A 26,131-nucleotide genomic window follows, 5' to 3' on the forward strand; every position below is an offset into this window, starting at 1 on the left:
GTGTGTTTAAGATTCTTTATACATAACAGTGTTGTGTTATATAATACAGTACACAGCTGAACGAGATATCGTATGCTGTTTATAAATCAATGCACATCACAGCTCGCCATGGCTTGGTTGTGATATAACTGCAGGTCATGTATTGCGAATGCTACATGTATGTGTCTGTGTCTGTGTGTGTGTGTGCGTGTGCGTGTGCGTGTGCGTGTGTGTGTGTGTGTGTGTGTGTGTGTGTGTGTGTGTGTGTGGGGAGGGGGGGGAGGGGGGGGGGGGGGGTACTTACGGCTGCAGGGCATGGAGGCCGGGGTCCGTTTACGGAGCGGAAGTATCCTTTATCGCAGACGCAGGAGGTGGAAGCCCTCCCTGACGGAGTAGCTGTGGAGCGGACACTTGGAACAGGAGCCATCGGTGGCCAGAGCGCGGGTAGTAACCAATCTTACAGGCTGAAAGACAACAAGGACACAGAGGAAGGTGCGTTTTGGTTAGATGTGATTGTGCGTCAACATGTAACTTCATCCGGGTGTTGCTTTCACATGAAATACCTGTATATCATTTAGGTACTTTCATACGTCAATAAAAGGCTCTAGAGGTAAGAATGAATCTACCGCCAGGGCAGCAGGTCTGGAGGGCTAAACTTGTGCGTTTTGGCAGGTTTTTATCATAAGCCAAAGTATTTGACAGAAAGTTTGATCTGAATATTAGAAGCCAGTTGGGGCACATGAATGTCTGCAGCAAATCTATATATTTGTTGTCAACATTTCATTTGAACGACGAGTCAAAGGATTACTAAAGACATGAGGGTACATAACCATTAGCCCAGTGCGTGAATATCTGGGGTCCGGCCTCGCTCCACTGAGGACTATTTCCAGTTGTTGCGTCCTACTGAGCGTAGACCTCTGGTTCATGTTGTAACTATTGGAGCAGCCTTTAAAACCGTTAGTTTTGACCACCAAATGGCAAATGTTTTGCGCCGAAACTGACCAAGTTGTACAAAACAGAGACACCCCACCAATCTGAGCCACGTGGAACGCCATGGCGGTAAATGACCATTGCAGACCTTCAATTTCTCAATATTTACTAGCATTGCTACAAATGTATTACTTCATCAAACTCTGTCCACTGATGCCAATGACAGTGAAAACTAAAGCTGTAAGCAACAGGCTCGCAAAGTCACGCTGAACAACCAGACATGTCCGTAAAAGATGTGGTTGCCATTCAATCAAGTACATCTAGAGACCAGAAAGGTCTGTGAAAAACTGCAATCCATCCAACCGGTGTTGAGCTATTTCAGTCAGAACCAAAGTGGCTGACAAGCCGACCGACAGACAAACCAACGTAAGCGAAGTGAAGCACGCGTGAGGCACAAATAAAGTTGCTATAAGTGGTCGTCTCAGGTTTTGGTAATAAAGGACTTTGCCATGCACTTGACATCTTTTTTTTTCGCCGGTGGATGAAAGGAAGAAAATGCAGCGATCTTGGCTATTTCCCCCCAATTAGCAACAGGAAGACAATATGTTGCTGAGAGGCTTCTCCTTCACTCGACAATACCTCCTCCCTTTGTCTTCATTTTCCATCTTCACTGCTCTCTCCCTGTTCTATTATCGAAAACAACAGAACGGGAGTAAAGGGTGCAATTTCCTCTGACAAAAAAGGGGAGATCGAATAACTACCTCGTCTCTCCCACAAATTTAAGCTACGCTCTGCTGGCAAGATTTGGAGCTGTAATGAAACCAGAGCCGTTGGCATTTCAAACCATTTAACAAACAAATGCCACCACACTTGGCACACCAGGAGCTCTGTCACTCTCACAAGGCTGTTTTCACCCTGCCGGGTTGAAAACACGCACTCTCACACACACACATCAGTATGAAATGGCAACCTAAGTGACACTTTTCCTACTTTTGGCGACAGTGCTCGCCTTTCTTTTGACTGACAGTTTGATTGGAGGGCTCGTCTTTCAAGGAGTTTCTCCTCCGTCTATCCGTTTCTATAATGGCCGGGGAAGCCTCGCAGGGTTATATTTCACCCCCTGAGCGCTGAACCAGAAGAGGAGGACAAAAGAACAATTCTCAGAGAGGTGCGGCGCAGACAGTCGCAACACCGATTGGACCGAATAACCTGTCAGTCAGTGAGGCTGCTGTGTGCTTGGCAGAGGACGGCGAATGGTATGGAGGCCGGAGGTAGAGTGGTTTGGGTTTTGTGTGTGTGTGTGTGTGTGTGTGTGTAAATGCATGTGTGTCTGTCTGTCTATGTTGTTATGATGTAAAAAGACCCACTGAAGACAGATGGGTGAACTCATACCCAATATAAGTCCGATAATTACACACAGTACAGTCTGCAGGGGTAAAGCTATCCCCCTCTTGCGTACACAGTCTGCCTTCAAAAGCTCACACACAACCCAGATCTCCGAGCACACATTAGAAAGGCATGGCTTTGAATGCCACACTCATAAATACATCAGGGGATCTTACATACAGTCACATAAACAAAGTCCCACATGTGTTCACCACACTAGAAATCAAATCTGTGCCTATCCACGTACGCCGCAGCGAGGAGGAAGTCCAACGTCCAACAAAAACACACATTTCACCAACCGGCCGACGCGCTCACACAACAAAGGAAATCCACAAACCCCTAAAAGACACTGGGAAAACTCTCTCTTAGGGACGTAACAAAGTCAGGCTCTGGAGTAGCTGGATTAGCGTAGCGTGGCGTTAACCGAGACGGGACTAGCTGCTACCTGCTGAGCCATTCTTTGCCCGTTCCCACTCCCTCAATCAGCGCTAAATCCCTGTCGCTTCATTCCCTAACGCCAGGCTATAAGGGCCTCATTGACTGTAGCCTGCAGGGGAGCGCGAAGCCTCCATTTCTTTTCTTCACACTTTCAACAAAAAAAAAAAAAAAAAAAAAAAAGGGGGGTGGAGATTAGTCAGGAGGTGCTTTGTGTTATCTCTCTATCTTTAAAACAATCTTTCAACAGCCCGTCTCATCGCTGGAAACAAGAGGACACTGAGATTTGTGGGTATTGTTTAAGAGGTTGTGACCGCTTCAGGTGACAAAACACTAAGTTGCTTTCAGGGTTTGTACATGTGCGCTGACCAGGAAAGGGTCTGGAGTTGAGAGAGGGGTCAGCCAGCTGTTTGAGACGATGCCCCCATGCTAAAAGCCGGAGGGAGAGTTAATTGAGTCCCATGCTTCACAGCCTTTGGGCCTGAGCTCCTTTAAAGAGACACAGTCTAAGAGCGGGCTACCTCAAACTGTGCACGGTTGATGAGTTTTTCGCCCGTCAATTATTAAGCTGTCCCAGGCTGACCCCAGAGTCCTCGCAGAACTCTTTGTCCAACCCCAGATCCCTGTTTGCCGTAGACGTGCTCTGGCATCTTCATCTGCGGTTTGAAACTCTGTGTTTCAGAGCTTGTGTTTAAAAATGTGATGTCAACATATGAGGGCTTGTTTATAGCAGCGACTGCCCTGCAGAAAGAAACGGCTGAGGGAAGAGAGAGGTCCATATCCAAGTAAAGCTGGGGAATTTGCTTCCTATTAGGAGTGTGTGTGTGTGTGTGTGTGTGTGTGTGTGTGTGTGTGTGTGTGTGTGTGCGCGTGTGTGAAGGAAGAGACCACAGTAGTGGGTGGTCCAAGAGACCGTGGCTTCAGAGAGGAATCTCCCTTAAGTCTTGCTGGATTTATCACTGTCCGAGCCAGCCGTGGCAGACCAACACATCGACGCGAATACAGACGCACATGAGCACATGTGTATTTAGATTTTATGGGATCTGAGCTGCGAAGCCTTCATCATATCCTTCTCGTACGGCTCGCAAAAGTCTAACACAATTTTTCCACACCGTCGTTTTTATACCGTCTCCTTTTCTCCCCTGTCGCTCTCTAACTCCCCTTTATTATTTTTTCTGACTCTCTCCCTGCCCTCTATCTCTCTCTCCCACTCTCCTAGGCTTTCTCTCGGCAGGCCTCCTTTCAGACAGAGAGGGGTTTGTCAGGTGCCAAATCCCTGAGCTGAGAGATCAAAGGCAGACAAAGAGACTGGTGACTTACTGTTCTATTCTGAAAAGGCAAAAAATGGAATCCCTCATAGACCGGGACATCGCATTCTTCCCACTTTTCTCCCCCGGCAGCTCTTTCACTTATTCAATCCTCCTCTCTGGCTTTAGTGTTTTTCCCCCCCTTTTGTCCGTCTTTCCCCTGCCCTATCCCCGTCCCTGCTGTCTTGTGTGCTGAAGCAGGTTTGGAGGAAAGGGGGCGACAAGGGTGGAGGGAGCGGGTAGTGGGAGTTAATGAGTAGTTTTGTCAGTGTGGTGGGGATTCTGCTGGCTGAATTGCTTGCACCACGTGAGGGAGGGGACGATGGAACTTCTGCACAAGACGCAGCCATCAATGCGTCCGTCTGTAAGAAATAGGAGCGCACAAAAGCTAATGATACAATGATTAGCTACCCACACGCGAGCCGACTAGAACCGGGCTAAGTTTCCCTCTGAGTGGCAACAACCCACGCACCAGCCTTTCAACAGCCGTAGATGCTCCCCAAATTAAACCACATCCGCCCACACACCCACCGACTGCGGCCCACCTTGAGTGACCTGCACGCAAAGCCTGGTAGGCGAGCTTTTCTGCAGCCCACACAACAAAGTATCCAATGCACTAGGGAGTGAAAGCATGAGACCAAACTTGCACTACAATAGCCATCCAAAAAAAACCCGGGAATGTAACACCCAGCGCACGGCCCACAATAAGCAGGCCTGCCCAGGCAGAACAATTGCCTCTCTTGTAATCAGAAAAAAAGAGAATTAACTTCAAACTACTGCATTCCCCCCCCCTTTCAAGGCAGCGCTTTATCTTGTGTGGGTGATGAAAACTCAGTCACTCTTCTTTAGTCATAACAGACAGTGAGCGCTCTTCAGAAGAGCAGTGAGAAGCGTCCTCACAAAGCCGCTCTTTCAAGAAAATGAAGCGATCGCCTTTCAGGACCTGAGGGCAAGGAGAGTCTCTCCTTCTCCTGCACCTTGAGGAGCCACTGATCTCTATTCAACCTGCCTCTCTGCCATATCCCTCTGCCTTTGCGTCTCCTTTTTCTCCCTGTGGAAAGGATTTTGTTGCTCAGTGAAGACTCCTGCAAGAAAGGACTACTATTCCAGCAATGCTTTACCCCCCCCCCAGTTGCTGTCATAAGCTGGGTACATATATGGACTGTCTATCCTCACACACATGTTAGTCTAGATAACAGAAGAGCATCCACATCACTACACCTGAGCCGCTGGCATATTAGCAGGGATAACTAGCTGCTGACCGTTAGCATCTGTCACAGGAACAGCAGGAGAGTGGAGCAGGTTAACTCATTAATGCCGTCACTGAGGGTTATTAATTACCTCCGGCCCTGACAGCGACGCACAGACACCCGGCCAGCGAAACACATCAGCATGATGGATGAGGGACACACGGCCACCGAAACTGATCACCGTGATTGATGACACATACTCGACTCACATCTTGACCTTGACCTGCTGGGGGGGAAAAGGTCCTACACTAGTTGTAGCATCATTTAAAATGCAGAACCCCCCCACCCCTCCACCCTCAAAAAAAAAAAAAAGTCGGGTCGCGACATCTGGGTCGACGTTCCTACTCGTGTTAATGAAGGCTTCAAACAAAAGCCAACAAGGCTAACGACGTTAATAACACACGAGCCAACCGAGCTGACAATCACCGGAGCCTTGCTAATGGTGGCCGGTGCCAGGGGGTTGCAGGAGGAGTTGCCAGCAGGTTGTCTGTCAAATGTCGGGTGATTTATAACTGTATTTTCAGCAGCTCCCATCCATCAGCTAGGAGCCACCCAAGACGCTGCCCTAATTAAAACGTCTGTACCTAACACATCGGAGCAGCAGCCAAGGAACCAGATGAGCAGAACACAAGTGTAGAAGTGAACAACAGTAAATCCCAGAGAACAAAAGAGGTTCGACTCAGTGGCATTTTGAAGCCATCAAAACACAACAAACGGTTCCATACTGCTGATTTCTTTGCCTTTTATCCAAATTCTACTTTAAATGTGCTAATTTGCAGCATTTCATAATCCAGAACTGAATTTTTGAAGACAAGACCTTTCACTGGGTAATTCAGCGTACTGGCATGGTTTCTGTTAACACACAAGACTAACAAACCATTTCCTGCTGCAACGTAGAGCCATTTTCTTTTCAGTGTGTTCTGTGGTGCCACTTGTATTGTTACGGTTCAGATTACATAATTGAAAAGAAATTGAAATATTGTTCTGAAGACTTCCTGCAGAACGAGATCTTTGCGTTCTCATTGACACGTAGGCCTCAACTTCCTCCCGAACTCCTCCAGCCTGGCCTTAACAAGCAATATTAGCACAATGGTTGTATCGGGAAAAATCTAAAGTATTCTACCCAGCCACTTCAGAGTGTACAAAATCACTCCTCACAAAATGAGGGACAACGTCCTGAAGGTGGGAGGAAGGAAAAGAATGGACCATTACAGAAAGCTACAAGGGGAGAGAACGGATTTTAAAGAAATAGTTGGGACGTCAAAATGGACAGAGATGAGCAGAGAACAGGGAGACGTACAATCAAACAAATCCTTCTTTGTTTGGTGAAACGGTGTTTGACTTGGCCACTCAGATTCCACTTCTGCGCCCATGCCAGATCCACAAGGGTAGCACCACCCAAAGCTGGGCGCAGCGCCAAACGACTGAGGACCTTTTGTGACCTAAGATTCACACAGCAGGTGGGTAATAGACTATAATTCAAGGCAAACAAGAAAGAGGTATAGCTACACACACACAGAGGCCTGCACACCTGCACACTCCCAGGTCAGAACACAAAGCCCTTCAAAGGCCCTCTGAGCTACACTTTGCAATACTACGCATGCATGCAAAGACACACACAGACACACGCATCTCCCACACAGGCTTAGTGTGAGCAGGGTAAGCACAGGGACGACGGGAGGTAAACAAACTCAGTCATGGCATTGTCTTCGTCCAATTTCCACAAGGTCTCCGGGGGCTCGAGTCTCCTGTTGGACGTGTGCGTGTGTGCCTTCCCGACATTGTTTACAATGAAAAGAGCTGTATTTCAATTCCATTATGAAAAGAAAAAGAAAAAAAAAAGAAGAGCTGATTCGAGGGAGGTGAGGGGTATGCTAATGTTGTTGTGCGAGGGGACACTTACATGGGCGCACACCGTTAAACAATTCAGAGAGTTTTAACTATTCTACTCGCGGCGAGTCAAGGAGAATGGGGAGGAAGAGGGAGGATGTGTGAGGAGCGCGCACACAAACACGCTAAGAATAGGTGAAGAGAAAGCGATAGGGAAACGGTCTCAATGGGGCCTCATAGCCGATTCTGTAAACAAGTGTAAAGCACACGTTGCACTGGAGCACAAATACATAACAAATCACTGTAAAGCCCCACAATGCATCACGCTCAACGCAATTTTGTTAACTTATTAGGTTCTCATTGCATCTGCATATCTCACCTACACTGTACAACTGGGCAATTAATCCAAATATCATACACAAAATGAGACACATAGCAGTGAGATATGGGTTTAAAAAGCATAATCTAACCAAACATTAGATAAACAGATTTATATAAAATATATAAACACATTTAACCTGCAAGGACCATTATAAAACCAAATAATGTGACTAATGCGACCTAAAATGATATGTCAAGGTTCAGGCTACAACTAACTTAAAGTATTTTTGATTACATTTTGGGCTGATTTTAACCAATTATTGCAGTTTGAGATATGAGTGCATTTAAATTGATTCATGATGACATCATAATCTGATACCTTCGGTTCATTGTTCTGCTCTAAATAACCCACATCATTCTAAATAGCCCATAAATCCACCCTCTCTGGTCTGCTTTCCATAGGTGTGTAACCTAAGGTGGCTGCGTTGCAACTGGAACATTGTTCCAGTATGAAGTCATTACCACACATAGCTCAGAGCAAATATAAATCTTTGCCTCCATAACGTGGAGCCTGACATGCAGCCAAATATGAAAACAAAATGGGTAAACAATCGTCGATGGGAGGGTATTTTCCAAAGACAAACAACCCGAAATTAAAATCAGTTACCTTTTCAATGGAAACAGATGGTTTATTTAATCTGGTGCAGAAGGAAAAGGGGTCGGACTGACTGCCCCTGATGAAGATCTATTACGTGGCCACTTGGTTCGTCAAAAATGATGCCAAATTCACCACAAAACAAAACATGTACATCAATCTGAAAAAGCACGTTTTAGGTGACTCTGCTGCACGGCTGCCGTCGGTCAGATCATAAACACACATCACACACACATCACATACAGTATGTCAAATGAAAGCGCACACACATCTGTCAACGCTTAAGTGTGCAGAAACACTCGCGCAAAACTTTAATTGCCGAGTTGTCTGCGGTCTCGGGGGCAAGTTTAACATCAACCTTGGCGTTTTTTTTAGAGGCAGCCTGGTGGCCCGTGAGGAGGGGTTGGAAACGGGTTGACTTACGGGTGAACAGGAAGGTATTTTTAGGTTGTTTGTTTAGGTAATCTACTTGTAGCTCCCAGACGACAGCCTGTCTGGGGCCTCAAAACACCTTCTATTGTGCATGTGTGTACGTGTGTGTGTGTGTGTGTGTGTGTGTGTGTGTGTGTGTGTGTGTGTGTGTGTGTGTGTGTGTACGTGTGTGTGTGTGTCTGAGAACGCAGCGCTGCTATTGTGTTTCTGCATTGTGTGTGCATTTACATGCAGTTATATGCGCTCTGTGTGTGTGTGTGTGTGTGTGTGTGTGTGTGTGTGTGTGTGTGTGTGTGTGTGTGTGTGTGTGTGTGCGCGCGCGCGCACAATCAAGAGGGAACATAAAAACTTCCGTGGGTCAGTAGCTCTTCAACAGCTCATGTCAGCCCAATGACGGTCTGCTGGTCTCCGGTGTGGCTGTCACTGCTTTAACCTTTGACCTCTCCTGGTGTCACTCACCTCAATCCATCAAGACCACTTTCCCCTCTCTCTCTCTCTCTCTCTCTCTCTCTCTCTCTCAAAACCGAAGTGGAGGTCATTGCTGTCGTGGAAGTGATACCCCCCCACCCCCTCCCACCACCACCCTTCTCACACCTCCTGAAACTGTGTCGACTCTTGTTCGCATGGTGTGTGTGTGTGTGTGTGTGTGTGTGTGTGTGTGTGTGCGCGCGTGCATGTGTGTGTGTGTGCATTCCTGAGCGCGCGGCGTGCATTGGTGTCCGTAAAGTTTGCGGTGGGGTGCGTGCGTTGCCCTCCCTAACCCCGGGCTAGTTGAACCTGGCCTTGCAAGGGTGGCTGCAGGGTGTGTAACAGGAGCCGGGGGTTAATGGCTGCTGCTTCCACACGGTTACTCTCTGCTAATGTGTTTTAGCCTTTAGCTTTGATGTGAGGACAGACGTGCAGACACGGCGATGATGGGGAGCGGCAAACAAAGAGAAGCGAGGTTCAAAATGCACGCCGAGGTTTGAAGTCGGTGTGTGGGCACCGCTGGAAGACGGCCAGAGTCGAGTTGCGTTTTGTGTTTCTCGAGGACTCTTCGTCCCGAGCTCTTCCTACTTTTTCTGTTATCTCCTCCTATCTTTACAATATCTGTCACCACTCTAGGTGATGCTCCCTGCTTGGCTGCTTTCTTGGTAATTCAAGCAGCACCGGTGCTTCGCAGAGCAGCCAAAAATGTGTTCGTAACTTCCTTCATTGTTTTGCTTCCCGTTGCTGATACCGTATCACGACGCGTTAAAACCTGAAGATTATATATCACACAAAGTCAGGATCTTTTTACTGCGGCAGGGGCCGGTTTAGTTTGCCGAAGGGAAGAGAGGAGTTCTGCTCTGACCCGATGAACTGCTGTCCGTTCACCCTGAAGTCCCCCTGAAAACAGTTTCAAGTCAGCTGAAGCAGCTCTACTACGATCAATGCAGGAAATATTGACTGGAATATCAACCTGCAGCTGCCGGAGGTCGCGACACGACCACCTCCAGCTTGTTCAAAGAGTGATCGCCGTCTGTACCCAGAACCTCCCACTTCACCTCGCACATCTCCGGCCGTTTATCAGGGCCAGTAGACAGGAATCAATTCATCTCCCTCTCTCCTTTAACCCTCTCACACACACATAGATGTCTCCACGCCCTCGTTTGAGTTCCTTTCTGTCTATCTCCATCCTGTATGTCTTCCTGCTTTCCTCTCCCCTCCTGTTTCTTCTTCCCCTCACATACTTCTGTGAGCCTTCAAGGGATCGCTTCTCTCTTTTTCTTTTTTTTCCCCCAGCAGTATCCGACAACTCGCTGCAGCTCAGGGAGGATCAAGGTTTCTAATACCGGAGACGTGCCCTAGCACGGACACACCTCTGCCTCCATGAGACCTCCGCACCCCCCCCCCCCTCCCCAAATTACATTTGGGCTCTCCCGCAGAGAGGTTACACCTCCCAGGCAAGCCCGCGGTGTGTTTGATACACATGTAAGCTTGCATTTCGGTGTGCATACACAATCGCAGCGGGAGATCAGCCACCTGAGCTCGAACTCCTGGTCTGAAGCCACATTAGGTGCGTGTATGTGTGTTAAGAGTTTACGCAAAATGTCAACAGGAGTATCAAGTAATTCCTTTCTGTCAAAGGTTTGATCTTTTGGGAAATGTGCTACCTTGTTCAGACTTAGTGCCACTCGAATGTCCATGTGCTAAATATGAAGCTACACCATAAGCACTGGAAACAGAGCGGACTATTTCTGGGCCAGGACCAGAGACTTCCTGGAACAACATACAAAGCCAAACCTGATATTGTCCATGTTTCTCACCATGGAAACAATTTGATAATAGAACAAAACTGCAGGTTTAAGTAGTTTGGCCGTGTGGTTGAGTCTAAACACAACGAAAGCCACAAGCTTATGGAGTTGTTGCTACAAAGAAGAGGATAGTAAAATTAGCTTCAGTTGGGAAGGAAACACTGCGCCACAGAATTCAATCAACGTCGATGCGGAAACATAAAGAGAATAAATGTAAACAGCTGGATCTATTTTTAATGTTCAACAGAGCAAAAAACTTCAGCTTCAGCTCACCGTTGGCCGCGCACAACCTAACCTGTGACTGGATGTCTGCGAATGAAATGTTGTATTCGTTCATTCAAATCGAGTCTGTCTATAGACACGAGCCTGTACGTTCATCTCTTCATCAGCAAACCAGCTGCTGCATATTCGAATGTGTCGCTTCACCCTTTGAGGTGTTGGCCTCTCAACTCTGACGCAGTGACACTGCTTCCAGGCTACAACCTGCAAGTATTCCTGGATTCAAATCACACATTCAAAGTGTGTGTGTGTGTGTGTGTGTGTGTGTGTGTGTGTGTGTGTGTGTGTGTGTGTGTGTGTGTGTGTGTGTGTGTGTGTGTGTTTGTTTTACCAGCGAGACCGAACCAATGTGCCATTTCCTCCACCGCCGTGATTAGAAACTGGACGGGGAGGGGGGGAGGGGGGGGGTCTCAGCTCATTAAAATGGCCGTCCAGTCTTAGGTCCCATCAGATTACACAGCGGCCCTTTTATTGCAAGGCTTTTTGTCATAACCCCTAACTGATTGCTACGGGGCATCCTTTGATTCGGCCACTGAACTGCACAGGAGGTAAAAAAAAAAAATAAACAAAAAGGACGATGACGAAAAAGAGGGGAAGAAAAGACCACCTACTATTGGACCCGGGAGGATGGAGGGAGCTTAAGATAGAAATCAGCGGGAGAAAGAGAGAAAGGGGGGGAGATAAAACATTGTCAAGGTGTTTGCAATCAGCTTCCCATTGTCGGATACGGAGGGAGAGCTGGCCGTCCCTGTGAGGAGCCGCCGGGCTGCTTTGTCTCCGGGCTCAGATCGCCCGTTCAGATTGGAACGTTAAAGTTTATGATACAGCGTGTGATACGCCAGCCGAAACAGATGTACAGAATAAATATATGACAGATAATGCTTCAGAGACACACATACTCTCTGCCCGCCTACACGCGCGCACGCACGCGCGCGCGCACACACACACACACACACACACACACACACACACACACACACACACACACACACACACAGTCCTTGCGATCAGTAACATATTGCCCCAGATCAAAGGGATTTCCGCGCAATGGTGAACCGACAGATGAAGTGCAGAAAAAGCACGGTTGCCAGACTGGAACTAAATCTCTTTCCACTTCAACCCCCCCTTGTTTTTTGTGTCTTTTTCTCTCTACCTCCCTGCCTGCCTCCTCATCTCCATCTCCACGCTCTTCTTGGCGAGCAAGGTCCGTTCTGCCTCTTTTTTTTTTTTTTTTTTTTTTTTCCAGCACAAAGACAGTGGCAGGGGCCCTCTTTCTCTTTCATAACCTCTCTCTCTCTCTCTCTCTCTCTCTCTCTCTCCTCTCTCTCTCGCCCACCCATGCCCACTTGATCCGTCCACTTCTCCCCTCTCAATCCGCCTTTCTCTGCCTATACATCCGTCCATCTCCCTTTTACAAACCCGGCCTCTTCTCTCCACGTCGGTCTGCCAGCTGAGGGAGAGAAACAGTGGAGCGGGAGGAGGAAGAGTGGGGAGGAAAACAAAATATTTTAAGTGAGCGTAGGGAGAAAGAGAGGGGCAAGAGAGCAAGAGGGAGAGTGTGCAGGAGCGCAGGAGAAAATGGAGGGAGAAGAAGGGGAAACAGTCGGAGGAATGGGGGAGCAGCGGGAATGGATAGAGAGAGGGAAGGAGAGGGGGGGGTGAAAGGACTGCAGGGTTGTGTTGGTAGAGAGCTGGGGTATTGATTCAGGGCCTTTTGACATGCTAATTTGCTTGCTGACTGCTTTAATCGCTCCCTCTTCCCATCGCAAGCTTCAAAGAGAGGATGCTTTTCAAAAAGATGAGGGGCAGAGCAGAGCTGAGAGGAGAGGAGAGGAGAGGAGAGGAGAGGAGAGGAGAGGAGAGGAGAGGAGAGGAGAGGAATGATATCCTCTTTTTGTCACTTCCATAGCACATAATGTTGTTAATGCCAGCTGACAACCATGTTAGCTAACATGGTTGTCAGCTGCACTGTTAAAAAAAAAAAAAAAAAAGTGTTTGTACAGGGTGTGTGTATCGTCATGGCTCCAATTTTTGTGAAATTGAATTTTAAAGATGGACTGAAGGATTAGTTGTTCTGTTGTAGGCTGAAAAACAATATTCCAAAACCCAGGAGATGATCTGAAAGACGCACCGTCACAAAGTTCAAACCAGGGTCCACTAATAGATGATGTATTACGATGTTTTGTCATAGGAGAGTGACAGTGTACGAACTGAATGTATTTACTGTGAGTGTATTGAGTGTGACAAGCACCAGTGGATGGCAGGACACCTGCAACTGTGGAGCACTCGGACCACTTTTACATTTGGAAACAGAACACGACATTTCACAGATTTAATGTGATTTAAATGTTGTTTTTTTTTAATTTCTCCAGGCTGTTGCTGGAACCGTCACACTAATGGAGCTCATTCGTTTCCACTGTATATTGTGCTTTGTCTGTCCAACGGCACACACGTCAAATTAATTGAGCACAACAACTAACACTGAGCTTGATTTTGTCGTTTTTCCAGCTACATAATCAAGACTCCAAATAAAGCATAGCAAATGGAGCTGATTTTAAAGGCAACGCTTAACCTGCTAATCTTTATAATGAGGATAATATTGAGGCCATTCTCGTTGCAAATGAGCTTGTTTTAGGATTGTAACTGACACCTGTTGCTATTTAACTCCATTCAAACCCATTAAACTAATGTCCTTCCACTGACAGATTCCACCTGGTACAACATGAGACAGCATGACATCAAGGCATATTTGCTGTGAAGCTCAATGGCACAACGCAGAGCCCTGTTTGTTCTGCACAAACTGTATTTTCCCAGCATCTTACTGAATATAACCTTTACATCTTAACATATTATTTAACAAGAATATTCCATATTACATTCAAACAGAGATCACTCTGTCAAATGTAGTGTTATGTGTTTGCAGCACTTTCCTGCAACACATGTCAGCTCCTTGAAACAAGGCACACCAGCAAAACAATTCCTGAAAAGGTGTTTCGATTTTCACCAAAAAAAAAAAAAAAATAAATAAATAAAAGAGAGTTAAAAGGAGATAAATGAGTGAAAGGTGTATATTGGTGACCCGGTGCGATGTAGCTGTGGGAGCACTGCGGCTCTCAGCCCCGGGGTCATGCTCGATCACCGGTGGCTTCCTGCCCTGAATAGGGCACCGCGAGGAGAAATAGAGAGGGGTGATGAGTGTCGAGAGCCGCGAGGGGAACAAACACCGAGGCAGGACGGCAGCCCGAGCAGGAAAAACATTTCAGCACCTCGGCTAATGACGGCTGAATTACCACCAGCAGCCCCCCCCTCCCCCCTCGCCTCCCCCGCCGTCCAGTCTAAAGAGGATCTGTGTGTGCTCAGAGGACTTTTTTTTTTTTTTTTTTTCATTATTTGAGGAGCTAAACAAGAACAGAATATTATTTTTTTTTTTTGTTTAAAGCGCTTTAAGCAATTATTTGAGCAGGAACGGGAGGCGGGCGGAGGACCGCTCACGAGACACTTTGTCCTCTCTTTCTCGATCTGTTCTTTCCTGCCCTGCGTTGGCAATAGATTCGTCTCTATTCAGCAGCACAAAATGAGCCTCTCTGGTGGCAGCGGGAGTGATGAGTACATTCACCTCCACTCCACATGTCTGTGTATTATGACTTAACATGTGATTTTTTTTTTACATGTCTGTGTGCGCCTATATTTGTGTCTGCTTGTATAAGCAGTGTGAGCCCGAGTGTGCACATACTGGCTGCTAAGACGTCCTCCTCTGCACTCGCATGTGTCGCTTGTGCACGTGTGTGTTTGTGGGGAACAATGACGGGTGATGATGTTCGGCGCGCTGCTCCTCGCTGCCTCCCTCACCAACAGTGGAGGTAATCTCATTATTCAGCCCACTTCCTGCTGCTGCCACCAGAGACAGGCTGACAAACACTAACCACCCCGACCGGCTGGCGCAGAGAGAGGGAGAGAGAGAGAGAGAGAGAGAGAGAGAGAGAGAGAGAGAGAGAGAGAGAGAGAGAGAGAGAGGAAAAAAAAAATAAAAAAAGACAAGACAAGAAAAGGAGAAAAAAAAAAAGACGATGTGAAAGGGTGAAAATTGCTAAAGAAACTCAGTAGTATAAATGGAGGCGTATAAAAAGAGAAAAGGGACATGTGAAAAGAAAGACGCGATCATAAAGAGCCGATGAAGCAACAGGAAATTCAAAGACAGAAAAAACAAGCAAGCCGGCGAAAAGAAGATGCAAATACTAAATACTAAATTTGGGAATATGCAGAAGAGGAGGTGGGGCGGGGGGGGGGGGGGGGGGGGGGGGGGGGGTTGGGGGTCTGTGTATTTAAAGCCACCGGGGACCGGAGGGCTAAATAGAATTATGTGGTGAATTTAGAATGATGCTCCCAAGCGCATATTTAACACTGTCAACAGAGGGAGGGAGAGAATGGGAGACCTACACACACACACACACACACGCACACACACACACACACACACACACACACACACACACACACACACACACACACACACGCACGCACACACACACACACACACACACACACACGCACACACACACACACACACACACACACACACACACACACACACACACACACACACACACACACACGCGCACACACACACACACACACGCACACACACACACACACACACACACACAATAAGTGGAGCTCAGGAAAGAAACTTCATCCCTAAAAACCTCTTAATCCAACGCCGAGGAGAGTTTACAGCTCAGCAAAGACTGCTGGTAATAATGAGGGAGGGCAGGCGGCGACCCTCAGGTGAGAAAACGCGCTGATCGCACTCTGACATCACAATCGGGCCGTGAGCCTTTATCCACACACAGTCGTGGAAATAAAGTTAAGATAATGAACTGTAGATGCTGCTGCTTTTCACAGGGTTGCTTTAATGTAGCATGTACATAAAACACGTTTTTCATTTTGTATTAAATAAACAGCAGCAGGACAAAAGGGAGATGATAAATAAAAAAATAAAAACATGCAATAAAATTCATTTTATTCTGGAAAAATGTAATTTCAGGATTAGGACTTGGTTTTAGGGTTCAGTTAGGTTTAGAATAAGGGTTGGGGTTAAGCACTCGTTGTGATGGTTTAGGCTAGGGTAGGTGTGTATGTGTGTTTAATCATGTAATCATGTTATAGATACACACATGTGCTCACCTCGTTACGATGTGGGGACCCACATCTCTTTTGGGGAGAGAAAAAAAAGTTCTTAAAAGGTAAATAATTACATTTTAGAATGAAGACCTGGTTTAAGGTTTATTTTAAGTTTAATTTAAGGATTAGTGGTTATGGATATGATCAGGCAAAGCCTCCAGGAAATGAATCAAAGCCAATAGACCAGAAGATCTGAAGAAGATAGATCTGAAGGACCAGTTTGAGTTTTAGACTGCAGGATCACGAGATCACAAACATAGAAGTACAGAAAGGCTTGTGTGTGTGTGTGTGTGTGTGTGTGTGTGTGTGCGTGCGTGTGTGTGTGTATATGTGTGTGTGTGCGTGTGTGTGTGTGTGTGTTGGTAAGAGGTGGTTGTGGGGGACCTGGTTCACAGCTCAACCACGATCCAGCTTTCTGCAGTGTCAAAAGCGTCTGTCACCTTCACACTTCGGCCGAGCTACATCCTCCACAGTCACATACGCTAACAGATTAAAATTGAAGGCAAACACACACGCACAAACACACATACACACAAACACACATACACACACATATACATATATACACAAGTTGAAATCTGCTGATTTTCCTGAAAACATACATTATCGCTCTGCGGAGTCAAAACTGCTGCCAGAGCACACTGTCGGTCAAACGTTTCTCATTTCCCCTTAATGGCATACAAGGTTCTCCCTAATCCCTGCCTCCCACCACCTCATCAACACCCCTGCACCTCCAACAGCAGGGACCCCCTAACCAGATGAGGAGCGAGAGGATGCCCCCCCCTCTCCCTCCCTCCCCCCATTGAGCCAGGGAAAGGGATCCCAAATGCAAACAGTTAGAGTCCCCTCTCCTTAGGATCAGGGGGCCCCCCTTGGCCCACAGTGCCCTGGTTGTCCCTCTTGCCTTGGCCCTGGGACTAAACCCTAGACACCCTTGGTCCACCTCGAGCGCAGACACACACACACACACACACACACACACACACACACACACACACACACACACACACACACACACACACACACACACACACAACGCTGCCACAGCTGTCAAAACCCTGACGTCTTAATCAATCCTGGATCCACGACCCTGTCAGACGCGGCAGTAAGATGGATGCAAAAGGGGCTGACCCCCGACCTCTGCCAGGGGTGGAGAATACAACTCCCCCGTGCCCCGCCAGCTCCCCCTCTACCTCTTTTTTCCCCCCCAAACATCAGCAGCTTCAGTCGGCTCTGCCGCTGCCCCAAACAATGATGGAGGAGAGCCCATTCATCCTGGGCTGGGAACCAGGGGCCAAGGTGCCCTTGTAACCCCGCACGTACACGAGACAAGCTCAGACACACAGGCATGCAACACACACACTCACACACAACTGAGCTGTGTGCACCACAGAAAACCTTTAAAAGAGATGGTTTGAACTTTATCAAGCCACATCGTGAGAACACACTCTCATACACCTATTAAAACTGGTCAATGCGTAAAAAAATACTAACAAACACACCTAAACTCACAATCCTCCACTGATATCCAACAACCCCCCCCCCCCCCCCCGCCCCACACACACACACACACACACAAAACAAAAACAAGCTTCTGTTTAAGTCCCTTGGTCAACACAGCCATCCAAGAGTGGAGCCCCTCTCCCATGGAGCCTGTCACATTGGGGAATATTAACCAGCTCATCAGTGCACTTGAAAACCAACATTGTCCAGCACCTTTTAACCCTCGAGTCACTGGAGCTGATACCCCACTGACGCCGCAGACTAAAACCCAGTGCAGGTTATCCCGTGTCCAATTGGAAGTGAAACGTTCGAAAAAATACAAAGAGAGTAGCTGAAGCGAGAAGGGAATAGAGTGGCTGTCCTGGCACTGCAAACTTAAACAAACTCAAGCACATGCAGTGATATGTGAAGTAAATGGATATATTGGCTTGAGTAGCAGTGCCAGTGCCAGTGCCAGTGCCATTGCCAGGCCGGCAAAACACTACGAGACTGCATTAGTAATAAAAAAAAAAAAAAAAAAAAAATCAAGGCTTCCAAATCCTTTGTTGCCTTCTTTGATGGGTAACAGCTTATTTTTTTTCCTCAACAGGAATTAAAGGGGAGAGACACGGAGTCTATTTCAATGTTGCAGGCAAATAAGAGTTCTGATATACAGTATGAGATCAGGGTTCTGATTTGAAACACGAGAGGTTATTATAGTAAATTGCATGATAGAAAGCCAGAGAACATTTACTTTGAGTCTGTAACTAACTACCTTCAGCTCTACTTCCCTCAGCCCTCCGTCTCTTTCTGCTCCTCTGACCCCGGGGGACAGAAACCTGGCCGGGGCCGTCTGAAGCCAGCAACAGCGGAGATGGCATCAGTCCAAGAGAATTCTTACAGCTCATATCAAGCTTTTTTTTTTTTCTTTTTACAAACAAACACCAAAGGACACACACACAAACCCATCTGTGACCACTTGAACCCCTTCGCCTCCCCCCACCCCCAAAGCAGCAGCCAGTGGTAGACCCCTAAATCACCAGACCTGTTTGTCATGCAATTAGTCCTCCAAGATAAAGGCTCCCTCATAAATTAGGAGAGGTGTAGTGGTCCGTCCCCCTGTTAATCACCCGTGCCCAGCCTCTGACCCCTCACTGCTGCAGCCAACTGCTTTTTGTGTGTGATGGTGGTGGGTGGTGGGTGGTGGGTGTGGGGAGGGGGTACCCCAATAAACCATCATGGCAGAACTGGCATCCGCTCATCTGGCCAGCGTACAACCGCGCCTCAGCTTGGCAAGAGGCTGAATGCGATCCACAGAACAGCTGCTGAATACTACTAGGCGCTATTAACAATGGAGTGCGGTCGACCATAAGCTACAATCGATTGGGTGCAATGAAACAAGCCAGTTAAATTAGGGCAGAGACCATCAGAAATGCTGTTTATCAACAGCCTGAGCTCGAGACGTCTAAAAGCAGGACTTTCGAAAGCATCTATTGGCAGGTTTTTAATGGGCACTCCGAGGAGATGTCTTGAATTCACCAACATGCCAACGGCTCCATCATGCCCCTGATTTGAAAGAAATCTAAAACGGAGGCACTCTGCACTGACCTTAAAACCTCATCAAAGTGCCTGGTATCGAATCACGGCAAGCTGGGACTACAATAATCATCCACAGCGGACTACCCGCCCTCCCCACCAAATAGCAGTATTTCCACCCCATCTCAGCTGTGTATTTTCACTCCTCTTATACCTGCTTGGAATTATAAACTCTGTCTTTGTCCTTCTCTTCCTGTAAAGCTGTCTATCTCTTTTCCCCAGCTTCGGCCTCCATTGGCTATAAGAGAAAGAACAGGTGGGGGTGAAAGACACAGTGGTAGCGCGAACCAGTTGGAGCTCTACCCTCGTCTCCCGGTGTCACGAATCCTCCTGGGACGCATCCCATTGCACAACACCTCCCTGTGGGCCCGCTAATTACTCCATTTACAGTCATCATTGCTTCTATCAGCCAACCAGACGCTGGAAAGAGGACTGCAGAGAGTGGCAGAGCGAGGAGATAAAAACATCCAACAGTGTGCAAGGTGGGTGCATCTGGGGAGGGAGGGGAGGGAAGGGAAGGACAAAGGGAACAAAACAAGGAGGATAAAGACAAAGGAACAGACAGAGGAAGGGTACAGCAAGGGTGGGCAGGATTTGAGGGGACAGACCAGTCTATGAATCGAGAAAAAAAAAAAAAAAAAAAAAAAAAAAAAGGCGAAAAAACTGTGAGAAATGTCCTCTCTTTACCTTGACATTCTGCATTGCGCTCCTCATATCCAGGGTTGCACAGGCAGTTCCCAATTGGCACCAACCACTCTCCGTCAGCTCCGCAGTACATCTTGGGAACCTCCTTTTCCTCCGAATTATCCACGCACGAGCCCCGAACTTCCACAAGTGAGGAGGTATCGGCCCCCGTGATGGTATCAGGGAACTGGGCCAAGTTACGCACAGCCAAGGGACATTTCTTGTAGAAGACTCTAACGGAAACAAGCGCGATGCACGCTCCAACATCCTGGAAGGCCAAATAGAAACCCTTCCGGGTCAAGGCGCCGACGTCCCGGACCTCCGTGTTCAGCTTCATGATGCGATCGCCGATGTCCACCTGAGTGAAGCTCTCGTCTGCCGCGACGGTATCTATCTTGCCGAACTGGTTCTCACGGATGTAGCGCTCTTTGTCGTTGTTGGATTCATAGTAGTAAAGGTTGAAGGTTTCCTTGCAGGTTCCCATCACCCCCGGGAGGCTGTTGCAGTCTCGGAGGGTGAACTTGATCTCAATGTAGACACGCTGGGCACCTCCGCGGGGGATCCAGTCGGTGCGGAGCCAGTTGTTCTGATTGGGCTCCATGACGTTGCACACCTGGTACGTCCGAATGGGGATGTTCTTTTCATCCATTATACTCACTTCCTCCCACTGGGGAAAGGACACAATAAAAAAATGTTACAAGGATATTCTTGAACTTCATTAAACTTTCAGTCTGCTAACTGAATTACTCATGTTCAGAGCCATAACTAGAAAAACTGTAAGAAAATCCTATAAAAGCATTACGGCAGAATAGTTAAAGGTAAGAACAGCTGAAAAATATCTGAAATAAATGGTCTCCTCATTAAAATGAGCCGTGTGAGTATTACACATGACTGGGAGCCAGTTGATGTCGGGAATGAGTGATACTGTGCAGAAAAGCATTTTGTTAGTGCAGTCAATATTTGACTCTCAGCAGAGCAATTAATTGATGGCTTAAGTTTAAAGCATATTTTATAAATGACACCTAATAGACTTGTCAGGTTCTAATATAGAATCATAAAGATATTAATATTCATTGGTGCTCCTCAACTATGAGAAAGGAAATGTGTAATTAGGTTTATGCCTCTGTAATGCCTTCAGTTCAATTGCTTGGGGGAGTAGAATACAAAATCCTCTTCACGCGCGCGCGCGCACACACACACACACACACACACACACACACACACAGGTGGTTCAGGGCATCAGAATAGGTAAAGAGGAAAGAATGCAAACAGAGGATTATGTGGATGCTGAGGATCTCTGAATAAATGCTAATGATCTAATGTGTGCCTGTTTTACATCTGCATACATGGCTGAGACTGGGGAGACAGGGGCACACATGTTCCCTGACGTTAGCATGAAACTCACAGGGAAGAGGGAGACGCTGACGTGGGGGCACATGGATTACGTTATCCGGCGCGTTCTGGCTTATTTTTACTGAGAGGGAATGTTTGTTTTACTTATGATAAAGTTCCCCTCTCAACGGAGCACCGCTGAGCAAATACGAGCACGTCTTGAGAGGCTCAAAGCAGTGCGTTCCCCAAAGTTTTTCACCGGGTGTTTTAAATAGAGTCTTTGACTGAGCTGGGCCCTAAACAAGAGCAGACAAGCCTTTGGCTGGCGTACGGCTTCGACCGTTTACACAAAAATCATAATGGGACTGTGGAAGATATGGGTTACGCTGCCAGATTTGACGTGATGCCTTATCATAAACGATCTGGATTAAAGCCTTATTTCCCTCGAGTGGAGTGGGATAATGCTAAACATAGCTGCGGCTGTATGATTTGAGAAAATGTCTATCATTCCCTGCTGTTCCATTCCACTTTGCTCTCCTCCCTCGGCCCCCCTTTTGTTGTGGAAATCAAGCGGCGCTGAGATAAGGCCGCACCTTTCCCCGATAGCAGGAAAGAGGGAGAATAAGGCCAATTGGTCATAATGAGAGGGTGAATGCAGCCTCGCTGGGGCTGCCAGGACCCCGTCAATCATTTGTTTGTGATAAAATGGCCGAGGGGAGGACCGGAGCGCTCCGCCGACCGAGTTCATTTGGAAAGGCTCACGAGCACAGCCTGCATTAGTTGCACAAGGTGACCCCCCCCCCCACCCCCCCGTTCAAATTCATTAGCTGACGTGATCGTTGCAAATTTGCATACATTTTCATAAAACATTAAAAGGCTCGTTTGTGCTCATCATCACATTTGTGTAAGTAAAACAATTGGAGGAGTGACTGCTGACTTGTTTAAAGTGAACATTTATTAATTTAGGCATTCAAATAGATGTTTAGCAATTTCTAGATGATCATATTTAGACATGTTTAAGACATGTGTCTCACCTTTTTCCAAAGTCGAATGCTTGTGGCTGCTGTGGGCCCCTTTGTGGCCTGTATTCTGTCTCTTATCAGAGCCACTATGCGTCAATTAAACTGAAGGATCACACATTCAGTCGACCCTGTTCCCTGTTGCTTTATAGCTGGTCGTCCTGCGGCCAGAGCTGAACCCTGCTGCACTTTCCCCCTTATTCATCCCTTCCAAAAGACCCTCACTCGGCTGCCAAGTTCTCTCTCTCTCTCTCTCTCTCTCTCTCTCTCTCTCTCTCTCTCTCTCTCTCTCTCTTTCCCCCCTCTCCCTCTCTCTCTCTTCAACTCAATGGTGGAAAGGGATATAAAGTTTCTCCACAAAGACCGATTCAATCCACCGTCTATTCAGGAAACCTGACGCCCGCTGCAGTATCGGCCCCTGCATCTGACCATTACAGAGTGGTTAGAGAGAAGGGGAGCGAGGAGAAAGAGGAGCAGGGGTTGGGGGGCGAGCGGGGTGCCTATAGGCCGATGGTTCTGAGTGGGTACCCCATGGGGCCCTGCAGGGTGTTCTGGAGACTCTCTAAAATATCAGATTCTAATTTATCCATACTTTGGTGCACCATAACTGAAATGATTTCACCCTGAGCCTAATATCCTGACAGTACAGACAGTTGCACAATAAATCCTCCACAAAGATAGTCCCATGAAGGGCTCACCCACACAAAACCTTATCAAAGACGGCTGTGTATCTATTTGGCGCTCCACTCCACTGCTCCTGCCAATGATGGATATTACCTCTCTATTTTTTGCTCAATAGGGGACCATGCGTCCTAACAAGGGGACACTTCTTTTGCAGGACTTACCCCTCCTTCTGTCGGGTTGGCGACCCATCCCAGCTCCCCCTGTACAGATCTGGAGTCCAATAACGTGACTGGAAAACAAGAATAGGGAGAAGTGAGACTCCAGATCGTCCTTACAACATCAGCATTGGCATATACAGTATAATCCAATTAGGCCTAATACTCTGAGGAAGAAACATGGCTTCCGGTTTTTCTTAATGAATTGAGAAAACTGTTGAAGCGATTTATCATGGAGAAAAATATCCTCATGATGAATATCAGTGCAGGGGGGGATACAATCTGAAGGCCGGAGAGTCTCACAAACGACATACTTGTTCAGGTTTTGTTCTGCGTAATTCCCTGCTGTGCTTTACGGACGTGGTTTTGATTGATTTTCGTTAAGAACATGATTTTCTACACATGACAAATGTTGTTCCCCAGTGTCTTTCAAATAACGATTTTCCTTTTGCTCACCGTCGGCTTTAAGCAGGTTTGATTTGGAGCCCTGCGTGTAAACTTGGTGCGTGAAGAACAAAAGCATTTTCTAATGTTCCTGACTGTCACGCAATCCAGCACAATACTTTCCCGAGAAAAAGTAAAACATAGCGCACGTGAGGCATTAATTAAAACGTGTTTTCAATTGAATTACACCAAAATTGCATCGAGTGTATTCATTTTTTAGGGTCGTTTTGATTCGGTGCGTAAAAATGCGTAATTAACTAAATAAATAGGCCCGATATTTAAGTCTATGGAATAAATTATTAGGATCAATGCAGATTGATCCATTTTAAAACTGAAATATTGGTTTCATATTTATTTTAACGGATTCCGTAGTGCATCTTTGTGGACTTGTTGTGTCTGCCGAAGCACAGATACAGACGGCACACTGTTGTTCTGCAGGGGACACACATCCATCAACCGGGGAGGTTTTTAAGTGAAATAGAATATATTTGTGTTTGCAGAAGTAAAGTAAAGGTTATAATCTGTCTAGGGGCCTAACATTTCGATATGGATACACTGCGCCCCGGGACACCGAGCAGGCAGCTCTAGTTCCGAAACCTGCCGAGCTCTTGCTCTACGACACACCATGTTCAGTTAAAATCTCTTGCAGTTTAATATCGGGTCGCTTTGTGAAGCTACGTATCTACCAGAGCACAGTCAAAAATCGTTGATTAATCGATGGTAAATATTCCCGAGTTCGGCGTTCAGGCTGTCTGATGCGCAAAAGATGCACAATGCAACTTTTAGAATCTGTTAAGAATCGGACCATTTTCCACCTAATCACAACGTGACAACAGAAGCGATCACTGTCACCAATTCTCAAATTGATGGATTACGAGGTGCTTGGTCAATCGGGTGTGTGCCGGATTTGTGAGTCTCCCACTAACATTAACATTTCATTTCTCTTCTACAGGACGGGTCCGTTTATGTAGATGTTGTGGAAGATTAAAATGTTTGGTTTTTTTAAACAGAGATTGGTTTGACCTTCGCTCTTTTCTAGAAGAAAAAAAAAAAAAGAAAACCCGCACGAATCGGGGCTACAAGTATTAATGTTCCCGGCGGGTTTCGGTGCTGATACGATCCGACCGTGAGCCGAGACTTAAACAGCCGAGGCGCAATTGGAAAAGTCGCTTCTCGTTCCAGCTTCGGTCACGTAAAACCCCGCAAAAGTCGCTGCGTAAAGGTGACCGTCTGTGCTTTCCTTCAGTAAACTCATCGCGGCTCCACGCGCTCTCAACCGGGGCCCACGGAGCGAGGTTCCGCGGCGCAAACACACAGAGACGGAGCGGGGATGAAGTCAGAAGTCCGTGGCAGTTCTTTTTTCTCCCAACAACCTTACCTTCATTTGGGGGGTATATCCGTGCCGAGGAAACGAATGTAGAAATCCCAGGAATAAGAAAGGTGGCCGTGAACAAAATCCCTGCCATGAGTGCCATTTGTGTCGTTGTTCCGTTTTTCTCTCCTCTTTTTCTTTCGTTGCTCTTCTCCCAGGTCCTGCTCTCTCTCTCTCTCTCACTCGCTCCCTCTCTCTCCCTCTCTCTCTCTTTCCCAGTGGAATATGGGTTTGAAGCGGACAGGGGGAGAGAAACGCACGGAGCGCTCCACAGCCAGGAGGCGGGTCTACTTTGTGCGCTCTGACGCGGACCCCGTCAATCCATATAGGAAACGCAATGGACAGGAGGGGGTGAAGTGGGGGGGAAATAATCATTAACAACCCCCCCCCCCCGCACACCCGAATTAACTCACTCTCTCATTTACCAGTGGCCATCACAGACGAACACACGACGACATGGTGACTGTTTGAGGTGGCATTTCTCCAAGAGATGTGCCATGCAGGTACAAAGGCGATGTAAAACTCACCAGGACTCCCTCACAGTACAAGAATAAACTGCGGGGTAACTTGTCCTGTTTGTCACCTAATAAAAAATGAATTCAAAGTGCGTGCGCACGCGCTCCCCATTCACACACCTAGTACACAGAGTTAAGGAAAACCACCGCCTCCTTCTCTCTGAACGAACAGCAGAAGCTGCTCCTGAACTATGCAGTATGAGTGAAATGCAATGCGTCAGTTTTTTTGTCCTCTGTGTTCCTCAGCAGTCACTGTGCTGATCCTGCATGTAGTCTGGCTCCAGTCAAGCGCAGCGCTGTCCGAGGTGAGCCGCATCAGACCAAGGTCGCCACCTAGCGGAGATAGCGACGCCTATTCTGCCTCCAAAATTGGATTAAAGAACAAGCATGAGCATGACCTCCCTAACATTACATGGTATTGCACTTTGTGAAATTGACAATGCCCGTTTTAGGATCGGTGGCAAGCTGGTATTGGATTATTGTCACTTGCTATTATTCTAATATTACCAAGGCTTTATGGGTATTTATGATGAAACGTGCACACAGGTCCATCCATCTGTGCAGCAGGCCTGCTGTTGTGCTGTTGC

General features: G+C 47.2%; 1 protein-coding gene across 1 annotated transcript in view; it reads right to left on the reverse strand.

Moving 5' to 3' along the window:
* epha4l (eph receptor A4, like) overlaps positions 1-25,310 on the reverse strand; it is a 59,620-nt gene extending 34,310 nt beyond the window's left edge. Inside the window, 7 exon segments of the mRNA XM_069147454.1 lie at positions 284-307; positions 310-355; positions 357-422; positions 424-443; positions 20,027-20,690; positions 23,220-23,287; positions 25,036-25,310. Coding sequence (XP_069003555.1) covers positions 284-307; positions 310-355; positions 357-422; positions 424-443; positions 20,027-20,690; positions 23,220-23,287; positions 25,036-25,132 — 985 coding nt within the window. The 5' untranslated portion in view covers positions 25,133-25,310.
* Positions 25,311-26,131: the final 821 nt, after the last annotated feature.

The sequence above is a fragment of the Embiotoca jacksoni genome, unplaced genomic scaffold (assembly GCF_022577435.1).
Source record: "Embiotoca jacksoni isolate LCO1_2020_lvr unplaced genomic scaffold, fEmbJac1.0.p SCAF_14, whole genome shotgun sequence".
Classification (NCBI taxonomy): Eukaryota; Metazoa; Chordata; class Actinopteri; family Embiotocidae; genus Embiotoca; species Embiotoca jacksoni.